The sequence below is a fragment of the Ailuropoda melanoleuca genome, chromosome 6 (genome assembly GCF_002007445.2).
Source record: "Ailuropoda melanoleuca isolate Jingjing chromosome 6, ASM200744v2, whole genome shotgun sequence".
In the NCBI taxonomy this organism is placed as follows: domain Eukaryota; kingdom Metazoa; phylum Chordata; class Mammalia; order Carnivora; family Ursidae; genus Ailuropoda; species Ailuropoda melanoleuca.
Window position 1 is genome coordinate 130,850,694 of NC_048223.1, and position 20,026 is coordinate 130,870,719.

A 20,026-nucleotide genomic window follows, 5' to 3' on the forward strand; every position below is an offset into this window, starting at 1 on the left:
CAAAACAAACAAAAAAAAAAACCGGTCGAAATTTAAAGTTACTGCCTCCGCATTTTGCGAATAAGAACCCAACGTCTTAGAGACAGACTCCGAAAAAGACAGCGAGACTCAACTCAGTAGGAATGGAGAAGCAGAGATACGCATTGATTCAGGATCGCTAGTCTTAGCCTAGGCATGGGCTTCACTCGAACCCAGATTCCGAAGAGAGCCCTCCTAAACGTATATTTGTATCCTCGTTAAAGTTGAGGCTTCCTTCCTGCTTCCGGATTCTTAGGCTCGTGTCTACTTGTAATTATACCTCGGTTGATTCAATTCTGACGAATGGTGTCCCATTGACTAGTTGGAGGCCTAACTATCTTAACTAGTGGCTTGTCCTAGGGCAGCTACTAGGACTTTGAATGTTGTGCTGAATTTAATGTAGCAACTCTGCTAAGCAATTATTTTATCTCACAACAAACGAGAGAACTTTCTACAAAAAAAGGGGGGGGGAAGAACTGAGGTTAAGTAATTAGTAGATCACACACAGCTTGTTCACAACAGATTCTGAGTTTGGGGCCAAGTCAGTCTCTCTCCGGAAGCACCGTGACACATCAGGGGGACCCCTACTCCCAATGAATGGGGAGAATACGTAAACACACCCAGAAAAACACCCAGGCGGCAGAACACTGCGACACACTCGCCTCGCGCAGAAAACCCTCAGCTCAGATCCCGAGTGCCCGGGAGCTGTGGCGATGAAGAGCGGGGACCATGCCCTTAGCAGCTGGGGCGGACACCACCAGCGCATCCGTGGACCCAGGACAAATTCCAGTGGCGAGGGATGCAGGTTTGGGACCGGGAGGGGGCGTGCGGGGGAGGGAGCTGTAGTCCTGCAGCAGGTGCGGAGCTAAGGAATAATTACAAATGAGCACTCGGGGCTGGTAAGGTGAGGCCCGCAGGTGCATCTCCCGGCGAGCCCTCCCAGGTCTGGCGGAGAACGAAGGGCACGCCACGAAGGACCGCCAAGGGCGCGGAAGAGGGCGCTGCTCCGCGTCGCCGCCTCTTTCAGTCCGCGTCCCCGCGGCCGCGGCGCAGCCCCGCCGCCGCCTCGCTCCTCCCGCCGCCCCGACCCTTGCAGTCGGGCGCGCGCTCGCTTGCCTGCTTCCTGCCGCCTCCTCCCGGGCCATGGCGACCTGTCTGCGGCTGCGGAGCTGCCGGGCCCCGCGCCTGNGGGGGGCCTGGCGGGCCTGTCCGCGGCGCTGCTGCGCACCGACGGCTTCGTGGGCGGCCGCTGGCTCCCGGCCGCCGCCGTCTTCCCCGTGCACGACCCGGCCAGCGGCGCCGAGCTGGGCTTGGTGGCCGACTGCGGGGTGCCCGAGACCCGCGCCGCGGTGCGCGCCGCCTACGAGGCCTTCTGCAGCTGGAAGGGCGTCTCGGCCAAGGTGAGCGCGTCGGGGCTGCCGGGGTGGCCCCATAGAAAACCAGCCGCGTCGCCTCCCCCTCCCCGATTCACTGGGATTCACCAGGCAGAAAGTCATAGAAACAAGGACAGAGGTGATCCGCAAATAAGTTTGGAGCGTCAGTTTTGTCCCAAGCACTGTGCCAGGGGCTAGGGACACGCACCGCCTCCAGACTGAAGTTGTCCTGTAGGGGAGGCAGAAGCTGTACGTTTAACCTGAACTTACGGGCGAGGCGAGTCTATGGTGAGCAGGTAGAGGGGCCTGACCGTGCAGGGCCGATGGGCGCACAGGTGGCTCTCCCTGGCCGCTGCAGTCTTAACACAGGAAGGCTAGTCGGGAAATCGGGCCTTGTGCAGGGGCACGGACCATTCTCCAGGTTTCGGCCTTAATAGACATTGCTGTTCACATCTCTCTGGCTTGTAGGTGGCCGTCTGCGTACGACCTTCCCTCTGTACCTTTTGGGGTTCTAACCTCTTCTCCTAAAGACACCAATCATACTGGATTAAGACCCACATCTGCGACCACAGTTAACCTTAATAACCTCTTTCAAGACCCTGTTTGGAGATACGGGGGGGCGTTAGGACTTCAACTTAAGAATGGAGGGTGGGGGTGGGGCACCATCCTGCCTATACATCGGGTAGCCTCATTGAGGACAGGAGCAGCAAAGATTAAAGGAGGGGAGGGAATTCGGCTGGAGCCCAATTCCTGAGTCAGGAGCATGCCTGACCCATTTGTAGAACAGGCGGGTGGCCAGGGAGGCTCTGGAGGCCATAGTAACGGGGGAGGGGCTGGATCCAGGGTGGGGGTGTAGCCATCCTAAGGACTGGGGTTTTACCTTGAGGGAGGTGGGGCACCATTCCAGGTTCAAGCAGAGCTGTGATCAGGTTTGCGTTTGGAAAGGGTACCCTGGCCCCAGCCCGGAGAACAGGCTGAAGGAGGGACCTGTTAGGGGGCTGCTGGCAGTGACTGAGGTGAGAGAGGATGGCGGCTTGAACCAGGGTGCTTTGCAGAGGGGTCTGTTGTGATCGGAGAGTCAGCTGGAGTCCCCGGTAATGTTGGGGTGCCAGAGAAAGAGGAGTCAGCCAAGACCCCAGGGCTTCCAGCCAGAGCAACAGGAAGGAAGGAGTAACCACCAGCTGAGATGGGGAAGGGGGAGAGAAACTGGGGGTGTTACAGGAGTCCGGGAAGCTCTTCCGGCCCAGTCTCGGCTTCAGGGGTTGTTCGGAGCCCCAGGGCTGGTGCCGGGTCGGCTCACGGACACGGTCAGCTTGGGGTCACAGCACCCACCTCACATCCATGCCCCTGGAACGTGAACGCAGCGTTAGCTTGTCCTGCAGGAGCTGGAGTCTTCTCAGAGAACCTTCCTTCTTGGAAGGACGTGTGGAGCGTCTTGCTGAGGAAGTGGTGGGGGTGGGGGCTCAGCTTTCCCAAGGAAGGCAGGTCCACCTCAGCAGCGCGGAGAGCTGGGCTCTAAGGCAGCTCACGGGGTAGGGATGGCAGCCCTGACCCACCCCTTGATCCACCCCTCTTGCCCCCAGGCCTGGCTCTCCACCCTGCCCCTAGCTGTTTTCTGTTGCTTCCCTAGGCCCATTCACGTCCCGCCTACCCCCTCCCCCATCCTCCAGGTCTAGTGTGCCAGTTGCTTCTGCCATTGGGCTGGTCAGAATGCACAGCCTTCCGCTGTCTTCCCTTCCTTGAACTGGGGCATGGGCCCCTACGCCTTGGTTTGCTTTTCCCGGTGAACTCCCGGAGGCATGGCCTCCCGTTTTTCTTTTCACGTGTTTTAGGACCTCCTGTTTCCCACCTTGTGAATTTCTGGAGGATTTCAGGGGAAACGGGAGCCGAATACTTACACTTTGTGAGCTAATGCATTAGTTACTGTGGCTGTTGTCACAAATTAACACCAGTTTAGTGACTACGATAACACAACACAAATTTATTCTCTTACTGTTCTGGCAGCCAGAAGCCCCAAATGTATCAGCAGCTCTGTGCTCCTTCTGGAATCGCCAGGGGCTTCTTCCCCTTCCCAGCGTCTAGAGGCTACCGCCTCCCTCCAGCCTCTGCTGCCGGAATCAGCCTGTCTGACGTGAACCCTCCTGCCTCCCTCTTACGTGATCCGGTGATTCCACTGGGCCCACCTGGAAGATTCAGGCGGCCATCCTGGCCCCGGGATCCTTCACGTACTCTCATCTGCGAAATCCCTTTGCCGTGTGAGGGAACGGATTCACAGGTTCCAGGCATTAGGAGGAGCCGTCTCTGAGGCCGCGAGGGCGCCTGCCACAGCTGAGTACTGTGCTGGAGGCTTGCCTGGTGCTTTCTCTGGTGCTTTCAGTGGCTCTCTGAGGTCAAGACTTGACCCAGGGTCCAGACGAGCGTGGCGGAGGCTTCGAGTCCGCCGTCCAGCACGCATCCCTGCTCAGCTGGGACTCAGCCCCGCGCACCGTGAGCCTCCCTGCTGAGTCCTGCGTGCTCGCACAGCCCCTCACGGGGACTCTGGTAGTTTCCTGGAGTTGCCGGCACAAGGTTTAAACAACAGAAACATCTCTGCAGGCTCGAAATCCCAAGTCAAGGGCTGGTTCCTTCCGAGGGCTCTGAGGGACGGATCTGTCCCAGACCTCTGTCCTTGACGTGTAGGTGGCTGTCTTTCCCCTGTGTCCCCTCCATTTCATCTTCCCTCTGTGCATTCCTGTTTCTGCATCCCAGGTCCCCCTTTTTACAAGGACCTCCCCCTTTTATATGTTGGAGTAAGGCACACCCTAATTTTAGATTAACAAAACTTTAAAAAAGTTTTAAGTTTATTAAAAATTGAACTTCAGGGGCGCCTGGGTGGCTCAGTCGTTAAGCGTCTGCCTTCGGCTCAGGGCGTGATCCGCTCCTCCACTGGGAGGCTGCTTCTTCCTCTCCCACTCCCCCTGCTTGTGTTCCCTTTCTTGCTGGCTGTCTCTCTGTCAAATGAAATCTTTCCAAAAAAAAATTGAACTTCATTGTAACTTGTGTGCCCTTGGTCACATCTGTAAAGACCCTGTCTGTCACCGTCTGACGGACTGAGGGCTGGAACTGCAGCATGTCTGCTTGGGGTAGACACCATTAACCCACGACATGGGTCGTGCATCCGAGGGTGGCCCGTTGCCTCCCCTGGTCTCCGGTGTTCGGCCTGGACGTCGTGTTTTCCGCCAGCAAGCCAAATCTACTTTGCATTCCTGCAGTTCTCACGCTGTTCCGTGTTCTTCTCTCATCCTCTCTCAGGCAAAGCGTGGGCTCTGTGTGGAGCAGGCCCCGGGCTCAGATCTCTGATTTCTCTCTCCAGGCCAGCCCCCTAGGGCTTAGTCTTCTGTCCCTCCCCCAGAATAAGCCCTGGCCTGGATCATCAGATTCCTCCCTGGTCATGCACGGAGTGAGAAAGGAACCAGAGCTGTGTGGTGAAGTTACTTGTCTTGTGCTTTTCAACAGAAACCTTTTTCTCTTTTACAACTTATGACTCAGTATACCCCCTTTAGAGTCACCTTGAAATGCAGCCTTCCTTGTTGCTTATCAAAGAAAGGTCTGCACACCTGAAACTAACATAATGTTACATACACGTCACTTATGCCTCAGTTTAAAAAAGAAGACGACCAGTCAGTGTGTGAGAGCGTGAGACGCTCGGGGAGACACACAGCAACCGTTGGAGGACATTGAAGGTTATTTTGTATTTTTTTTTTTTAAGATTTTATTTATTTATTCGACAGAGATAGAGACAGCCAGCGAGAGAGGGAACACAAGCAGGGGGAGTGGGAGAGGAAGAAGCAGGCTCCTAGCGGAGGAGCGGATCACGCCCTGAGCCGAAGGCAGACGCTTAACGACTGAGCCACCCAGGCGCCCCTATTTTGTATTTCTATTGCTCTTTTTCTTTCCTTCCCAGGAGAGGAGTTCATTACTTCGGAAATGGTACGACTTAATGATACAAAATAAGGATGACCTTGCCAAGATAATTACAGCGGAAAGTGTAAGTTCAGCGCCCTGACTTGCTCCCCTAAGAAACTGTCCCGGAATGCTCAGGCTCCAGCCCGGGCCAGCACGTAGCTAAAGAAAGTGGGAATTCCGTGCCTAACGGTCAGATATCAACTAATTATTGTGCCAGGCCTCACCTTTGCTAGAACAGTCCGTATGTTCTACCCTTGAATAATACACGAGAAACACGGATGGAGCTAGAGCTCATTCTACTAAGTGAAATGTCTTTCAGAGGAAGACGGATACCGCGTGATTTCATTCCTACGTGGGATTTAAGAAACAAAACAAATAAGCAAAAAGACAGCTTCTTACATACGGGGAACAGATTGGTGGTTGCCAGAGGGGAGGTGGGGGTGCGTGGGGGAATAGTAATAATAATAATAATATTGGAGAAACAGATTTTGAGTGGAACTATGTGAATAATGCTTTCCCCCATTCCACATTTTCTCTCTGATTGGTGTGGTTGACTTTTTTCACGCCTTGTCTGTACATTTAAGAACGTGCCAGAAGTTTCTCCATAGCTGTAATAAAGGCTTTACAGCACGGTCCCCACGCTGAGGAGATGTCAGAAGGAGAAACAAGTGAGAAGTCACCCTTCTGGCTTCGGGGATGCAGACAGATTGTGGTCTGGGCTTCTGTCCCCACCTGTCCTGCTTTCTAGGACTCCTGCTGGGGTCACGCGTTTCTCAACAGCCCTCGGGGTTTTGTAATGGGAGAGCGTCTGCTACTTGACAGCCAGGCAGAGTCACATTTTGTTGTGAGAAGGCAGCGAATGTCCTTTTCTGATTCAGGGGAAGCCACTGAAGGAGGCGCAGGGGGAAGTTGTCTATTCCGCCCTTTTCCTGGAGTGGTTTTCAGAGGAAGCCCGCCGCATCTACGGAGACGTCATCTACACCCCCGCACGAGACCGGCGGGCGCTGGTCCTCAAGCAGCCCCTCGGGGTGGCGGCAGTCATCACCCCGGTACGAGGATGGGCAGGACGGGCGAGGTCCCGGGTAGGGGTTGGAGCCGGGACGACACCTCCTTCTTCCTTGCGAGGAGGTGTGCTCCCCCGTGGGCTCCGCCCCCTTCGTGTTTCCCGGTTCCTTTGCGGCACCGCAGGTGTGTTTCCCGGTTCTGCACGATGCCCAGGTGTGCGTGGCGATGGGAGACCGGACGGCCCACGGCAGGACCCAGGGCTTTTCTGACGGGGCACAGAGGCTTCTTCTAGGCGGTGCCTAGCACGTCGGAAAAGATCTTTCTTTTCTTTTTAAGACTGAAGATAAGACACATTTAACGTGCCATGGTGTGGGGCAAATTTTATGCTTAATTTCTGATTATCATCAACAGCAAAGTGTTTGTGTGCTGACCAGCAGGCACTGGGCTGGGGTCTGCAGGCGAAGAGGTTTCCAGATACAGTATTGTGTCTGCCTGGGGGGAGCTGCGGCCCACTGGGGGCATCCGGCGCTCTCCCGGGGACCAGCCTTGTGTGGCTACTGTCCACGACGTCCCACATCAATCCACTAGGGTGCCAGCTGGTCTCAAGACTGCCAATCTCTCCTGGCTCAGTAGAGGTGCAGCCAGACCGCCCCTAGCCCAGCCTGACTAGGTGTGACTCAAAGCCCACTGCTGACCAGCTGCGTGGGCTGGGGCAAGTTACTTAGCTGGTCTCAGTTTCCCCAAAGTAATGTCCTCATTATTCCCCTGTGTAATAAAGCCTCAGTGGGTTGGGATGAGGATTTCATTCATTATAATTTAAAAGTGCTTCCTAGCACAGAATAAGCACTAGACAAGGATTTGTCAAAATAAAAAAAAATACTGTTAATATAGATGTGGAGATATCTACAAATATCTATCCATAAATAGAAGGAAGTCATAAATCATCTGCCATTTTCAGAATTACCTTGGCTAGTATTTTCTCCCAAAGGGTCAGCGAACTTCGGCTTTCCGGCCTGATCCAGCCTGCTGCCCATATTTGTAAATAAAGTTTTATTGGGACCCAGCCATGCCCATTCCTGTACACACTGTGGCTGCATCCACACTGGAACCACAGAGTCGTTGGGGCAGAAACCGTACATCCCACGGAGTCTACATATTTACCATCTGGCCCTTTATAGGAAGTTTGCCAACTCCTGGTGTGGGTAATCTTGTACTGTTTCAAATTCTGGCACAGTTTCCTGTCTTTATGGGCCTTTGCCCCAGAGTCCCTCGAGTGGACAGGTGACAGGTGTTCTGAGAGCTCACCTGAACAGGAGCCAGAGCACTGCTTTGAGAGTCAGATTGGGCAATGGAATTTGTTGACTGATGTCCTGACCTGCCTTGAACTGTGGGGCAGTCCACCCTGTCTCATACTTTCTCTGCTCTTCTGACCCCAGTGGAATTTCCCCAGTGCCATGATCACCCGGAAGGTGGGGGCCGCCCTGGCAGCTGGCTGCACCGTGGTGGTGAAACCCGCCGAACACACACCCTTCTCTGCCCTGGCCCTGGCTGAGGTGAGCCCCCCCCCCCCGCCCCGCCCCGTGTTTGTGCACAGCTGACAAAGTCCAAGTGGGGATTATTTATCCAGGGCAGAAAGAAGCCTATTTGAAGCCTCCTTTGGCTGCATCTCATGCTGGATGAGTTGTGTTTTAATTTACTAGCAATTATTTTAAGTCAGATATTTTATTTTTTTAAGTAGGCTCCACACCCAGCATGGAGCCCAACGCAGGGCTCAAACTCACGACCAAGATATCAAGACCTGAGCCAAGACCAAGAGTCATATGCTCAATCGACTGAGCCCCCTAGGTGCCCCTAAGTCAGACATTAAAAAAAAAAAACAATGGATGGGTATTTCCTGACATCTGTAGACAATGTATATTTTAAGCTGCTCTAAAAATGGTATCTGTCCGTCACTTTTATTAAGTAGGCAGGCAGATGACTAAAATGTGGGCATTTCTCACATTTAAGGAACCTCTTCTTTACCTCTCCCTCCTCCAGTCAGGTGTCCCCATTCTTCTGTCTAAAACCCTCCGGTGGCTTCTCATGTCCCTCAGAGTGAAGCCCAGACTTCCTGCAGTGGCCTCCAAGGCCCTATGAGATGCCCCCCAAACCCCAGTACCCCCCAGCCCTTACCTTACCTGTCACTCTGAAACCCCGTACCCCTCGGCTCCATCCACTCTGGCCCCTGCCGTGCCTCAGACCAGACCAGGCTCACCCTGACTCAGCTCGACACCTGCCTTTTCTTCTTCCAGAAAGTTCCTCCTCAGGCAGGCCCAAATGCCACCTTTCCAGGGAGGCTCCACTGGCCACCCTGTTGGAAAATCACAGCCTCGGACTCCCATGCTCCTGATCCCTTCTCTGCTTTGTTCTTCTTCCCGTAGCACTCCGTGCCCCTGACACGCCTGCTGTCTCGCACCAGCACGTAAGCTCCGCGGAGACTTTGGTCTGTTCTGTTCACTGATGAATGGCAGAGCCTCATACGTTGCCTGGACCCAAGAGGCCCTCAGGAAATGTTCGCAGTAGGGAGGGCTTCCGTGCCCTGAGAGCCAGCCTGAGTGTGGGGTCAGTTTCTGGCCTCGTTACCTCCATCCTTCCTGGGCCGGGACCTCCCCCTCCTTTGGGTCCTTGTGGTCAGCTGGAGAAGCTTCCAGAAGGCAGTGGCTGTGTTTGCTGTTCTGGGATCTCGGGGACCGGATGCGGCTCCAGATCCAGTGACTAGAAGCTCCTGTCCTTCAGGGCACCTCCCCCAACGGCACCTTATTTCAGAGACAAACAGGACAGTTTAGTCCTATGGAAACGTTAACCGAATGGAAGGCTTCTTTTGGCAGAGCTGTTTTAGTTTTCCTTGAAATGATTCTTAAATCTGTGCAACGTGTAAGTGAACTTATTTCTAGACCTCTCAGGTGTAGAGTTAGCGGTGTGCTTCCTACGAATTACAGTGTTCAGAGCCGGTACCGATCTATGACCAGCAGACCGCTCCTGGTTACGAAATGTATTTGGAAACACACATCTGTGTTGATCAGAAAGGCTCAGTGCCAATTTTTTAAAAACCCGTATAAATCTCTTCCAGACTTCGTCAGACTTCAGTTGGGTCTCCTTGTGTCCGTTTGTCAGGAGGCACATGCAGCCAGTTTTCTCTGTTGTCATGACGTTGGCAGGGCTACTGGTCAATGCTGCTCATTTATTTATTTTTTTTAATTTTATTTTTTTAAGGATTTTATTTTTAAGTCATGTCTGTACCAAACGTGGGGCTCAAACTCACAACCCTGAGATCAAGAATCACACGCTCTTCCGACTGAGTCACCCAGGCGCCCCTGCTTTTCATTTCTGAAATTAGTTTTTCCTCGTATTTCTAATTCTTCCCTGTGTTCCCTTACCTCATTTCCAGAATTTCTCCAGTTCTGATTCATGTTGTTCTTTTGTATCTTGATTCAGTTTTTTTCCTTCATAGTAAGTCACCCTTGGGTCTGTCCTGTGGGCACGTCTTCCTGGGATGCTGTTGTTGTCCACAGGATGCCGTCTCTCTTTATTCTCTGATTTTCTTTTCATAACGTTGTATGGGATTTGATTTGGGTATTTTTCGTGGCATTTACTTAATGTTTATATGAAGTTAGTTTTCCTAAACTTGTAGCAGGAGGCCTGGCTCTGCAGCTTCGTGGCGTGTCTTCTGTTCCTTGCTCTGAGATTTCGCCCCAGCCCCTTCCCTGCTGGAACCAAGCCTGCCCCTCCTTTATCGCAGGTTCCCGGCTGTTCCTCCATGCCCTTCGTCCTCACTGCAGAGGCTCTGCTGTCCTGCTGCTGCACTGGGCAGTCGCAGGGCTGTTCCAGGCCAGCCTGCCCCACGGTCCAGGGGCACCTGTGGGGTGCGTGGGGTTCTCCAGGATCCCTCCATCAGCTTCCTTCGGCGGCTTCTCCTGCAGGTGCCGATGCTTCCAGCTGTCACTGGTGTGTCCGCACCTGCTGGTCAGGCAAAAAAGCAAGTTGCCAAACCCTCCGTGTTCCGAAACTTCAGAGGGAGAGCTGTCTGGCTCCTTACCTCAGTGGTGTGGCCTGTGTTTGCTGGAGACGGTGGTCTCTGAAGGGGATGCCCGGGCAGTCAGACCTTAAGTCAGCTGTGCAGTGCCGTGAAAGACAGCTGCCCCGGGCTCATGCTACATCAGTCTTGTAAATGTTGTCTCCGGGTCTCTGATGCTTCGGTTGGGCTCTGTCATTGCCCTCTCTGTTTTTACGAGGGGATTCTGCTATTCCCGCCATCTCCCCAGAATCCCCAGCCAGATTTGTGCATGTTCATTGTTAATGAGATTCAGGAGTTATCGTAATTCCAGATAAGCCAGATCCAAAGAGGGCCGCTGTGGAAGGAGCGCAGGTTTTCGGCCCAGGCAGCAGTGGGTCAGCGTGCTCGCTCCGTTCCTCGGTGTGCGGCGTCCGCACGATCCCCGCCACCCCCCGCCCCACCCTGCGAGGCCTCCTGTTCCTCACCACTGCCCTGGGGGGGGGTCCCCCGCCCGAAGGCCTGCCCCCACGCAGGAGGTGCTCCGAGAGTGCTCCCCTCCACCCTTTCCCTTTGGGTCTTCTACAGGTGAACCCAAAACTTCTGGAACTCTTCCCCGATTTTTCTTGGAAAAGAAATCCGAGGTTTTTTTGTTTGTTGTTTTTTATTTAAACAAAGTGACATTAAAAATTAAATAAATTTAAATAAATTTAAAAAAAAGTGGCATTAAAACTCATGCCATAAAATATTTAAATGTGTGACAACGCATTTTAGATCACTTTAGCATGAATAAGGTTCTTATTCTGTCCCCAAAATCAGCTTAGTTTTTTTTCCCCCATTACATTTTGGATTAAAATATCTACTCTTTTTCTGTTTTTCCAGTTTGATCATTTGCTGCCCCCTGTTTGCTGTTTCTCTTTGTAGCTCGCAAACCAGGCTGGAATTCCCCCAGGCGTGTACAATGTTGTTCCCTGCTCCAGAAAGAAGGCGACGGAAGTAGGGGAAACGCTTTGTACGGATCCGCTAGTGTCCAAACTATCCTTTACTGGCTCAACAGCGACCGGGAAGGTACGTGACTTAAGTCCCAGAGAAAAAGACATCAGTCTAATGTTTTCTCTCTGTAGAGTATGAAAATACCAGTTCATGCTGATCACCCGTCTTAGGGAGATGTGCACTGGAGGGTTCAGAGGTCTGTGGGATAAGGTAACGTCTGGTCACCGTCCGGAGACATTTTGGATGCGTCTCTTACCGAGACAATACCGAGGCATTGGGGTGGCCAGAGTTCCCATTATTTGCTGCATGGGAGGTGGCTGAAAGCTCCCCGTTGTGTCTCCTCAGTTCTGTAATGCATGTTCTTTTCATAATCTAGAATTAAAGGTTTCAGAAACACACAACTGATGTTCAAATGGACGTCTTAGAACTGAGCCAAAATTGTATTTAGTATAAAGGTACAGAAATAGAAAGGTCTTTTTGTTTCCTTAAAAAGCTTTATAATTGGGCATGGAGCTAGCAGTTCTATTTCTACAAATTTATACTGAGAGAATAATTGCAGTGTTATTTTGAATAGCAAAGAATTGAAAACCTAAATTTTCCACAGATGGGGGCTGAATAAATAAATGTATAGAACAGCTATGCAATGGAATTTTATGCAGGCTTCTAAAGGAATGTTCTAGAAACATGTGCTACCATGAGAGAATCTTCACGTTATAGTGTTACCCTGAAGGAAGAAGGTATTATGAACGTGTTAAGATGTTCCAGATATGTAGTTAATTGGGAAGATAAAGCAGGTTATAAAACTGTATAAACCTACCATTCTGTTTTCTTTAAAAAAAAAAAAAAAGTACATCCATATGAACCTGTGTGTCTGGCCAAATTCTGGATCAATATACTTTAAAATTTTATTGGTGGTAAGCTAAGGGTGTGGGATTCTAGGTGATTTTATTATCTTCCCTATATTATGATTAAGCCTATTATCATATAATTTTTGATAGGTAATACACTTACATGGTTCAAGAAGCAAGACAGTATAAACATGCTTACATTCAGGGGCGCCTGGGTGGCTCAGTTGTTAAGCGTCTGCCTTTGGCTCAGCGCCTGATCCCAGGGTCCTGGGATTGAGCCCCACACCAGGCTCCCTGCTTCTTCCTCTCCCACTCCCCCTGCTTGTGTTCCCTCTCTCGCTGCCTCTGTCTCTGTCAAATAAATAATCTTTAAAAAAAAAACCCCAAAAACAACAACAAAAAAACATGCTTACGTTCAGAAGGCTCAGCCCTGCCCCGACTCTCTCCCTCCCGTCCATAACTACTTTAATTTCTTGTAACCTTCCCACTGTGTCTTTATCATATACAAACACATGTCCTTATTTCCTCCGGTTCTTACGAAAACTGTCATCCCAGAGACCGTGCTGTGCACCTGGCTCTTCCCTGCTGGGTCGGTGTTTGAAACGAAGGCCTACCAGTGCGGCTAGCTGGGTAGTCGGGTGGCTGGGTGGTCATCTTCACCCAGCGCTCACAGCGTCTGTCCTCCGCCCGCAGATACTGCTGCATCACGCAGCAGGCTCGGTGAAAAGGGTCTCCATGGAGCTGGGCGGCCACGCCCCCTTCATCGTCTTTGACAGCGCCAACGTGGACCAGGCTGTAGCAGGGGCCATGGCGTCCAAATTTAGGAACTCTGGACAGGTGAGTCCTGCAGCGTGGGACTGTGTGTGTGTTTTACAAAGGTCTTACCACCTAACTCACCCCCGGGAAGGAAACTTGTAGATTCCTTCCATCATTCTCTCTTTACTCACTTTCAGGCAATATTTAGTGAGGGCCCTCTGCCAGCAACTGTTCTGAGTTCAGAGGATCCAAAGGGAAATAAGGTGTAATCCCTGGCTTTGAGGAATCTCCTGAACAGCAGATGTTTTTTAATCAGATTGTTCTCTTCATCTTCCTACTCTTTGAATCTGGTTATTTTCATAGTTTTCCCTCATTGGGCTTTTCTCTACTGAACAGGTAAAATCATCTCCTCAGACACAAACAGCCCAAACGGCTAGGGTCTGAGGCCCACAGTCTTAAGGAAAAGAAGGTAGGAAATGTTGAGATTGTTCTTGAAAAACTCAGAATGCCATTGCCTGGGCCTCACTGTCCCTGAGACGGAGGTGGCTTGATAGGCACACGGAACAGTGTGCCCGGGGGTGTCCAGGTTGTCATTGGGAGAGTGGCGGCTCGAGTTCACACCTCCATAGGAAATCCTGGCTGAGCACGTCTGGCATGACCTTCAAAGTGACCTGATACAGACCTCACACTTACAGATGAGGAAATGGAACTCTGGAAAGACTGGCTGACTTGAACTCCTAGATCTTGGATCGCAGTCCGGACTCAGTGGGCTGAGGGTTCCGTCTCCCAGTTTCTCTCCAAGCTGTTGCCAGGAACCTGGCTTCTTACAAAATATTCTTAAGTACTTTGTCTCACAGTACCATCAATAAGTGGTTTTAAATGCATTCCAGAGACAGAATAAAAACTCCTGAAAGGTTATATTGTGGAAAAAAAAAGGTGAAATGTTATAAAGTACTCCATACCAGGTAGGTTTCATCCTTGTATCGACCTTCAGTAAGTAATGTTTCCCCTTTCATATAACCTTAAATAAGCTTGGTTGTTTCAGAAATACCTGTGTTTCCTTTTAGAAACACAAAATGCTAATGGGTGTAATCTTCAGAGTCACACTCATAAAGCTACAACTTTGAGGTATGTTGCTTGAAGCCAATAAAAATGCATAGGACACAAAATTATATCTATATCTGTATGTTTCTATCTATTTACCTATAGTTTCTACTAGAAAAATACATGATTAAGAAAAAAGACAAGAAGAAAATCTGTCCTATAATATGGTTATATCTGATAATTCAAAAATACTAGGTCTAGGAGCGCCCGGGTGGCTCATTTGGTTGAGTGGCCAGCTCTTGATTTCAGCTCAGGTCATGATCTCAGGCTCCTGGGATCGAGTCCCATGTCGGGCTCTGTGCTCGGCAGGGAGTCTGCTTGAGGATTTTTTTCTCTCTCCCTCTGTTTCTCCCCCTGCTCACACACGCTCTCGCTCTCTCTAAAGTAAATACATCTTCAAAAATATATATATAGGTTTAATTAGAAGAAGAATAAACAAGGGTCTTTTCAATAATTTAGGCCGACGTGGAGGAATGGTCTTGTGCCCACGTTCGGTGTCAGATTCAGCCAAACACCGAACAGTGTGATAAGCTAATGGGCAGAAGTCAGCCCCTGACCGCCTTCCACCTCCCGCCCCTTCCCCGTGGCTGCGGCCTCACTGCCTCGGTGCAGTTACCGGTTTGCTGGGCTCTTGTTTTCCTTCCCCGTTTGTTTCCTAGCGGCTTACTTAAGCCATTGGAAACAACTTGGGTCAGGTGGCTAACTTGCTCGCCGAGATACTTGTGCCTGCTTACTTGTTTGACCACAGTGCGTGGCAGACACGCAGAAGGTTGGAGAGGAGAGCACACTCAGAGCACACTCACTCACTGTGTTCATCTCCAGGGCCCCACCCACTTGGAATGTGGTGGGCTGGACACAGGGCGAGACCCACCGGGGAAGTGTTTTCATATTCAGAGACGTAGCAGCAGTCACGTGTTTATTGGTTGGGTCAACAGCTTCTGCCAAACTGTCCTGTGAATCTTTTTTTTTTTTTTTTTCCATGTCTAGACTTGTGTTTGCTCGAACCGTTTCTTGGTGCAAAGGGGTATCCATGATTCCTTCGTGAAGAAATTTGCTGAGGCAATTAAAACAAACCTGCGTGTGGGTAATGGATTTGAGGAGAGAACTACTCAAGGCCCATTAATTGATGAAAAGGCAGTAGAAAAGGTAAGTTTGTTTGATTTTTTTTTTTGTTAAAGTAAATTTCATGATTTCGATATCAAAGGCTTAACTAGCAGAAAACACTTTGTAAGGTGCCCGGCAGGACTGCTTTGGAAACAATGATGAAATCAGGAAAAAGTGAATTTCTGCCCATACGTATAAATCAAGTGGCATCATCTGGCCATAAGCTTTCCCGGTTTCATTATCGCACTGAGTGCCCATAAGATCTGTCACTTTAGATCTTCTATTGCCCTCCCTAAATTTTTTCTGATAGTGGTGATAATACTATCCGTGACTGCCTCAGGAATTAGGATCCTGAAAGACAAAGTTCTTTAATTTTTTGAGCACCCAAAAGGAAAGGAAGAGTGGTTTTGTTTCTGAAATCATGTATGTTTCAGCTGAAATGCTGGCTTCCATTGACCAAAAAAAAAAAAACCCAACAAAAAAAAACCCTTTCAGAAGAATCCTTGACAAAAGCATCCTGGTAGGGAGATACGGAATGGCAGAAGCTACGCCCAGGATTTCCAGATGGCGGGAAGGGGAAATTGCTTTTAGGAAGGATCTCTTTGTTCATAGAAAGTCACAGTCTAGATAGACCACTAGCTAAGTGAGACTTTTGTCCTCCTGTTTTAAAACATAATCCTTTTTAATGAAGATGTGGTATACATACAGTGGAATGTTAAAAAAAGAATGAACTCTTGCATTTGCAATAACACGGATGGATCTAGAGAGTACGCCAGTCAGAGAAAGACAAATACCATATGATTCCACTCATGTCTCATGCGGAATTTAAGAAACAAAGAAAAACGCAACAAAAAAATCAGACCCTTAGCTAGAGAGGACAAGCTGGTGGTCAGCAGAGGGGAGAAGCAGCTGAAGGGGATGAGGAGAGCACTGATCGGACGAGCACTGAGTAACGTGCAGACTTGTGCCCCGAAGCCAAGGTAACACTGCATGTCAGCTGTACCGGAATTGAATAAATAAAGGGGGAAAAACCGTAACCCTTTTTAGAGTTGCTTACAAGGAACTTTCTTATAATATGAACATCCAAAACAAAAAACAAAACAAAAAATATACACATCCAGTGTGTTTATAGATAAGTCTCTCCTGGTGGGAAGGATTTTAATGCAGTCATTTAAAGCAGACAGAAGTTGGAGGCTGGATTGTGTGTGGGGAAAGAAGGGTGACACAGCCAGCCTCCTGGGTGTCACCTGAGGAACCAAAATTAAATTAGAGCTAGGTCAGCACCCAGCTGGAATGCACAGTCTGCCTGCTGTTCATGGGCCGCCTGAGGACCAAGACCCCCAGGGCTGTCTGGATTCAGTGGGCAGTCAGGTCAGCTGAACCCACGTCTGTTGCCTCAGCCAGTGGGAGTGAAGGGAAGCATCGCGGTTTGACAGAACTCTGTAGTTACTGCCTCGGCATTGCCCTCACAGAGGACATGCATTAAAGTGTCCTTTGGTACCACCAGCACTTTTGAGGGGACTTTGGACCCTGTGACTTGATCGGCCAGGGGAGACCATTCGGGTCTGTACTAGCTGTGGTTCAGGGCCCAGAGGGCTGGTTCTGAACCCACTCTGTGCCTTTCACAGCTGCAGATGCCTGGGTCCTACCCGAGGGGATTGGGCGTGAGTAGGGCCTCGGCACTGGTATTTTTTTTTTTTTTTTTTTTAAGTGCCCCAGCTCTTGGTAATTTGCCAGCCTGGGAGACCACTGTCCTAGAGATTGTTTTTGCCAAAGTGAAGTGCAAACATTGCCCTCTAGAGGGCGCTGTTTCCTATAGCACTTCAAGCAAGGACAGGTGGAGGGTTTCCTTTTTTGGAGGGTTTAGAGAAACCACCTCCTCTGAAAAAATCCATTGTGTTGGCTTTAGTACACATACAGTCACAGGGTAAATTCCAGGGAGGAAAATTGCACATGACATTTAATATGACCAGAAAAGGGCAGAGCATATATTCTATTTGGGGGCAAAGAAGTGGGCCTTGTTAAATATGTTAAATGTAATTATTTGCAGAGATATTAATCATAGGAAGTAAGCCACTGTGGCTGATGGGGATTTGTTGCAGACACTGGACTCTGCACACGGTAGGGGCAATGTTTAAAGAGGGTGGGTCTGGATGGTAGAATGCGCCCAAGCCTGTATTTACCTTTCCTGAAGTCCCATAGAATATTCTGTTGAGAATGGGAGGAGTGGGGATGGCTCCAGTGAACCAAAGGTCGTGGAGAACTTCTGAAGGCAGAAGGGATGGTGTTAACAGAAAAGTCAGTGCAGACACGGTGTGCCCAGGGGAAGCCTGCAGAGGAAGTGGGTGCCATTTTTTAGGGTGGGCTTATCTAGAAGTGGCTGGGGTAGTAAGAATGGGAGTAGGGGAGACATAGTGCCACTGGTTATACTTTTGCACAGTTTTCTGGGTCATTCCTACACCATTCCTCCTCGCAAGCACCACCGGTACACGTAGGACGGTAGAAGCGTCTGCTCTGGGCAGGAAATACAGCAGCCTACCTAGGTGGGCTCCAGCTTCAAGAGTGAGGGTGTGCCGGAGTCGGACTTCCCTGCCTTTGCCCCTTGGGGAAGGGGGCTGTCCTTAAAGTGAAGCCTGTCAAATCAGAATAAACCCGAGCATGCTGTTGTCCCTCTTGTTCAGGAGAGAGACTGGAAACTGGAAAGGTCACCGACGTCACCCACTTAAATGAACCAACCCAGTCCTTCATGAGGAAGGTGAACAACCAGGAATCGTGACACCTTCAGGGCAAACCCTCAGCACGTAAGAGGAACAGTCGACCCTCAAGGAAGAGGATGAGTTTGGGGACAGAAAGGAATTTTCTGAGAATCAAATAGCGTTCTCCATGTGTTTTGAGCAGATAATGCATCTACAAGACAAAAGCAGGTTCTGTGAAAATGAGGCAATGAGAACGAGAAAGTTTCAGAAATTAAATGCATCATGGTCCAGTCTTTTTAAAAAATCAGTAGATGAAGATGGAAGACAAAGTCAAGGAACACCCTTAGAATTTCAAGCAAAGGACAGATGAAAAATATGACAGAAATTTTAAAAGAAATCAATTAATCTGAGGTGAGGGGATATCCATTTTAGTGACAGGTGCTCCAGAAAGAACTGAGAGGGAAGCAGTAGCATTATCAAATAAATAACATGAAAACTCAGAGCCAGGGGAAATGATTCTTCAGATGGAAAGACTTTATCAGCTACCTAGTGGAATGAAAGGAAGAAACCCCAGATACATTCTGCTAAAATATTGGAATGTCAGCAACATAGAACAAGATCCTAAACGCTTCCAGAGACCGGGGGGGGGGGGGGGGGGGGGGGGAGGGGAGGGAACAGCTACCCACCAAGGAGTGAGAACTATCTTTGAACATGACTTTTATCAACAACACTAGAAATAGAGATTTGTACTCAGACTTCTGAAGCGAAATGATTTTAGATCACCATTCCGTCTGCACCCAACACAAGACAAGACATCAGACAGGCATTGTCGGAAAACTCAGGAAGTACGCATTTTCAGGGTCCCTCCTCAAAACAACCACTTGAGGAGAATGTAATAGAACAGAATGAAAGTCAAGAGGACAACATGGCACCCAGGAACCTGGAGCTAACTCAAGAGTGCAAAGAACAACTCCCAGGAACACTGCAGAGTGTCAGGCCCAGAAGGACGTCAGGCCATACTAGACCCTTCAACAAATCATAGGATCAAAAGTGGAAAATCTAAGAGCAGGGGAGGGTGGCATTGCACATGACACATGCCCTCTTCCTGCCTCTCTGTCTCTGCATATTTGGTTTTTTCTACCTGGAAGGAAGCAGGGCACATCGTTCTCAACCTGTTTTTTAAAAAAAGAAAGAAAACCATTTTCTGCAGATTTAACATTCTAAGAGATTGTGTCATCTCCACAGTATCTTCAAGCCAGCTTTCCCGGGCTCCTCTTTTTCTCTTCTCGCAGGTAGAGAAACACGTGAGTGACGCGATTTCCAAAGGGGCCACCGTCGTGACCGGTGGGAAGCGACATCAACTTGGAAGAAATTTCTTCGAGCCCACCCTGCTCAGCAATGTCACCAGGGACATGCTCTGCTCTCACGAAGAGACGTTTGGGCCTCTCGCGCCAGTTATCAAGTAAGATCACGGCTGGTGGGAGGACAGGAGGGGATTAGGGCAGAAAAAGGACACCTGGAGAGGAACGCAGTTTGAGGCTGTTTTGAGGCCCTGGGGGAGGGAGGGTGGGCTGCAGAGGCAGGGCTGTGTTGTGTCAGCCAACATCGTTCTAAAAAAAATGTGTTTTTATCATTGCCTGTTTAGAACCCTAAATTCACCAGATTCTTTCCTTTGCCTGCTTATGTCTTGCTTTTGGCTGAAGTCCATTTTCTTCTCAGCGGAGCACATCCTCGAAGAGTTCTTTCAAGGGAGTCAGTGGGAAGTGAACTTGCTGGGTTCTTAGGGAGTCAGTGGGTAGTGAACTTGCTGGGTTCTTAGGGAGTCAGTGGGAAGTGAACTTGCTAGGTTCTTGGGGAGGCAGTGGGAAGTGAACTTGCTGGGTTCTTAGGTGACATTTTATCTCACTTTCAGAGGTCAGTAAGAATTCACCTGGATAAAATTCTAGGTTTGGCACTGTGAAGACAGCACTAATTGTCTACTTATTTCCGGGGTTGTTACTGAGAAAGCTGGTGTTTGGCTTTTGCTCCTTTTTCTCTTGGAAGCTGACAGGATTTCTCACGGTCTTTGACATTCTTTTTTTTTTTTTTTTAAATGATTTTTTTAATTATATTATGTTAATCACCATACAGTACATCCCCGGATTCCGATGTAAA

The 20,026-nt window shown here is 49.8% G+C and overlaps 2 protein-coding genes across 2 annotated transcripts in view; one reads left to right on the plus strand and one right to left on the minus strand.

The window, feature by feature from the left end:
* Nucleotides 1-1,200, minus strand: part of GPLD1 (glycosylphosphatidylinositol specific phospholipase D1) — a 55,433-nt gene extending 54,233 nt beyond the window's left edge. Inside the window, exon 1 of the mRNA XM_034663505.1 lies at nt 1,135-1,200. Within this exon, the coding sequence (XP_034519396.1) occupies nt 1,135-1,163 (29 nt within the window). The 5' untranslated portion in view covers nt 1,164-1,200. The remainder of the gene's footprint in view (nt 1-1,134) is intronic.
* ALDH5A1 (aldehyde dehydrogenase 5 family member A1) overlaps nt 1,164-20,026 on the plus strand; it is a gene marked incomplete at its 5' end in the record, with an annotated part of 26,437 nt that continues 7,574 nt past the window's right edge. Inside the window, 8 exons of the mRNA XM_034663647.1 lie at nt 1,164-1,418; nt 5,335-5,418; nt 6,215-6,385; nt 7,778-7,894; nt 11,296-11,439; nt 12,906-13,049; nt 15,060-15,218; nt 19,165-19,334. Coding sequence (XP_034519538.1) covers nt 1,164-1,418; nt 5,335-5,418; nt 6,215-6,385; nt 7,778-7,894; nt 11,296-11,439; nt 12,906-13,049; nt 15,060-15,218; nt 19,165-19,334 — 1,244 coding nt within the window. The remainder of the gene's footprint in view (nt 1,419-5,334; nt 5,419-6,214; nt 6,386-7,777; nt 7,895-11,295; nt 11,440-12,905; nt 13,050-15,059; nt 15,219-19,164; nt 19,335-20,026) is intronic.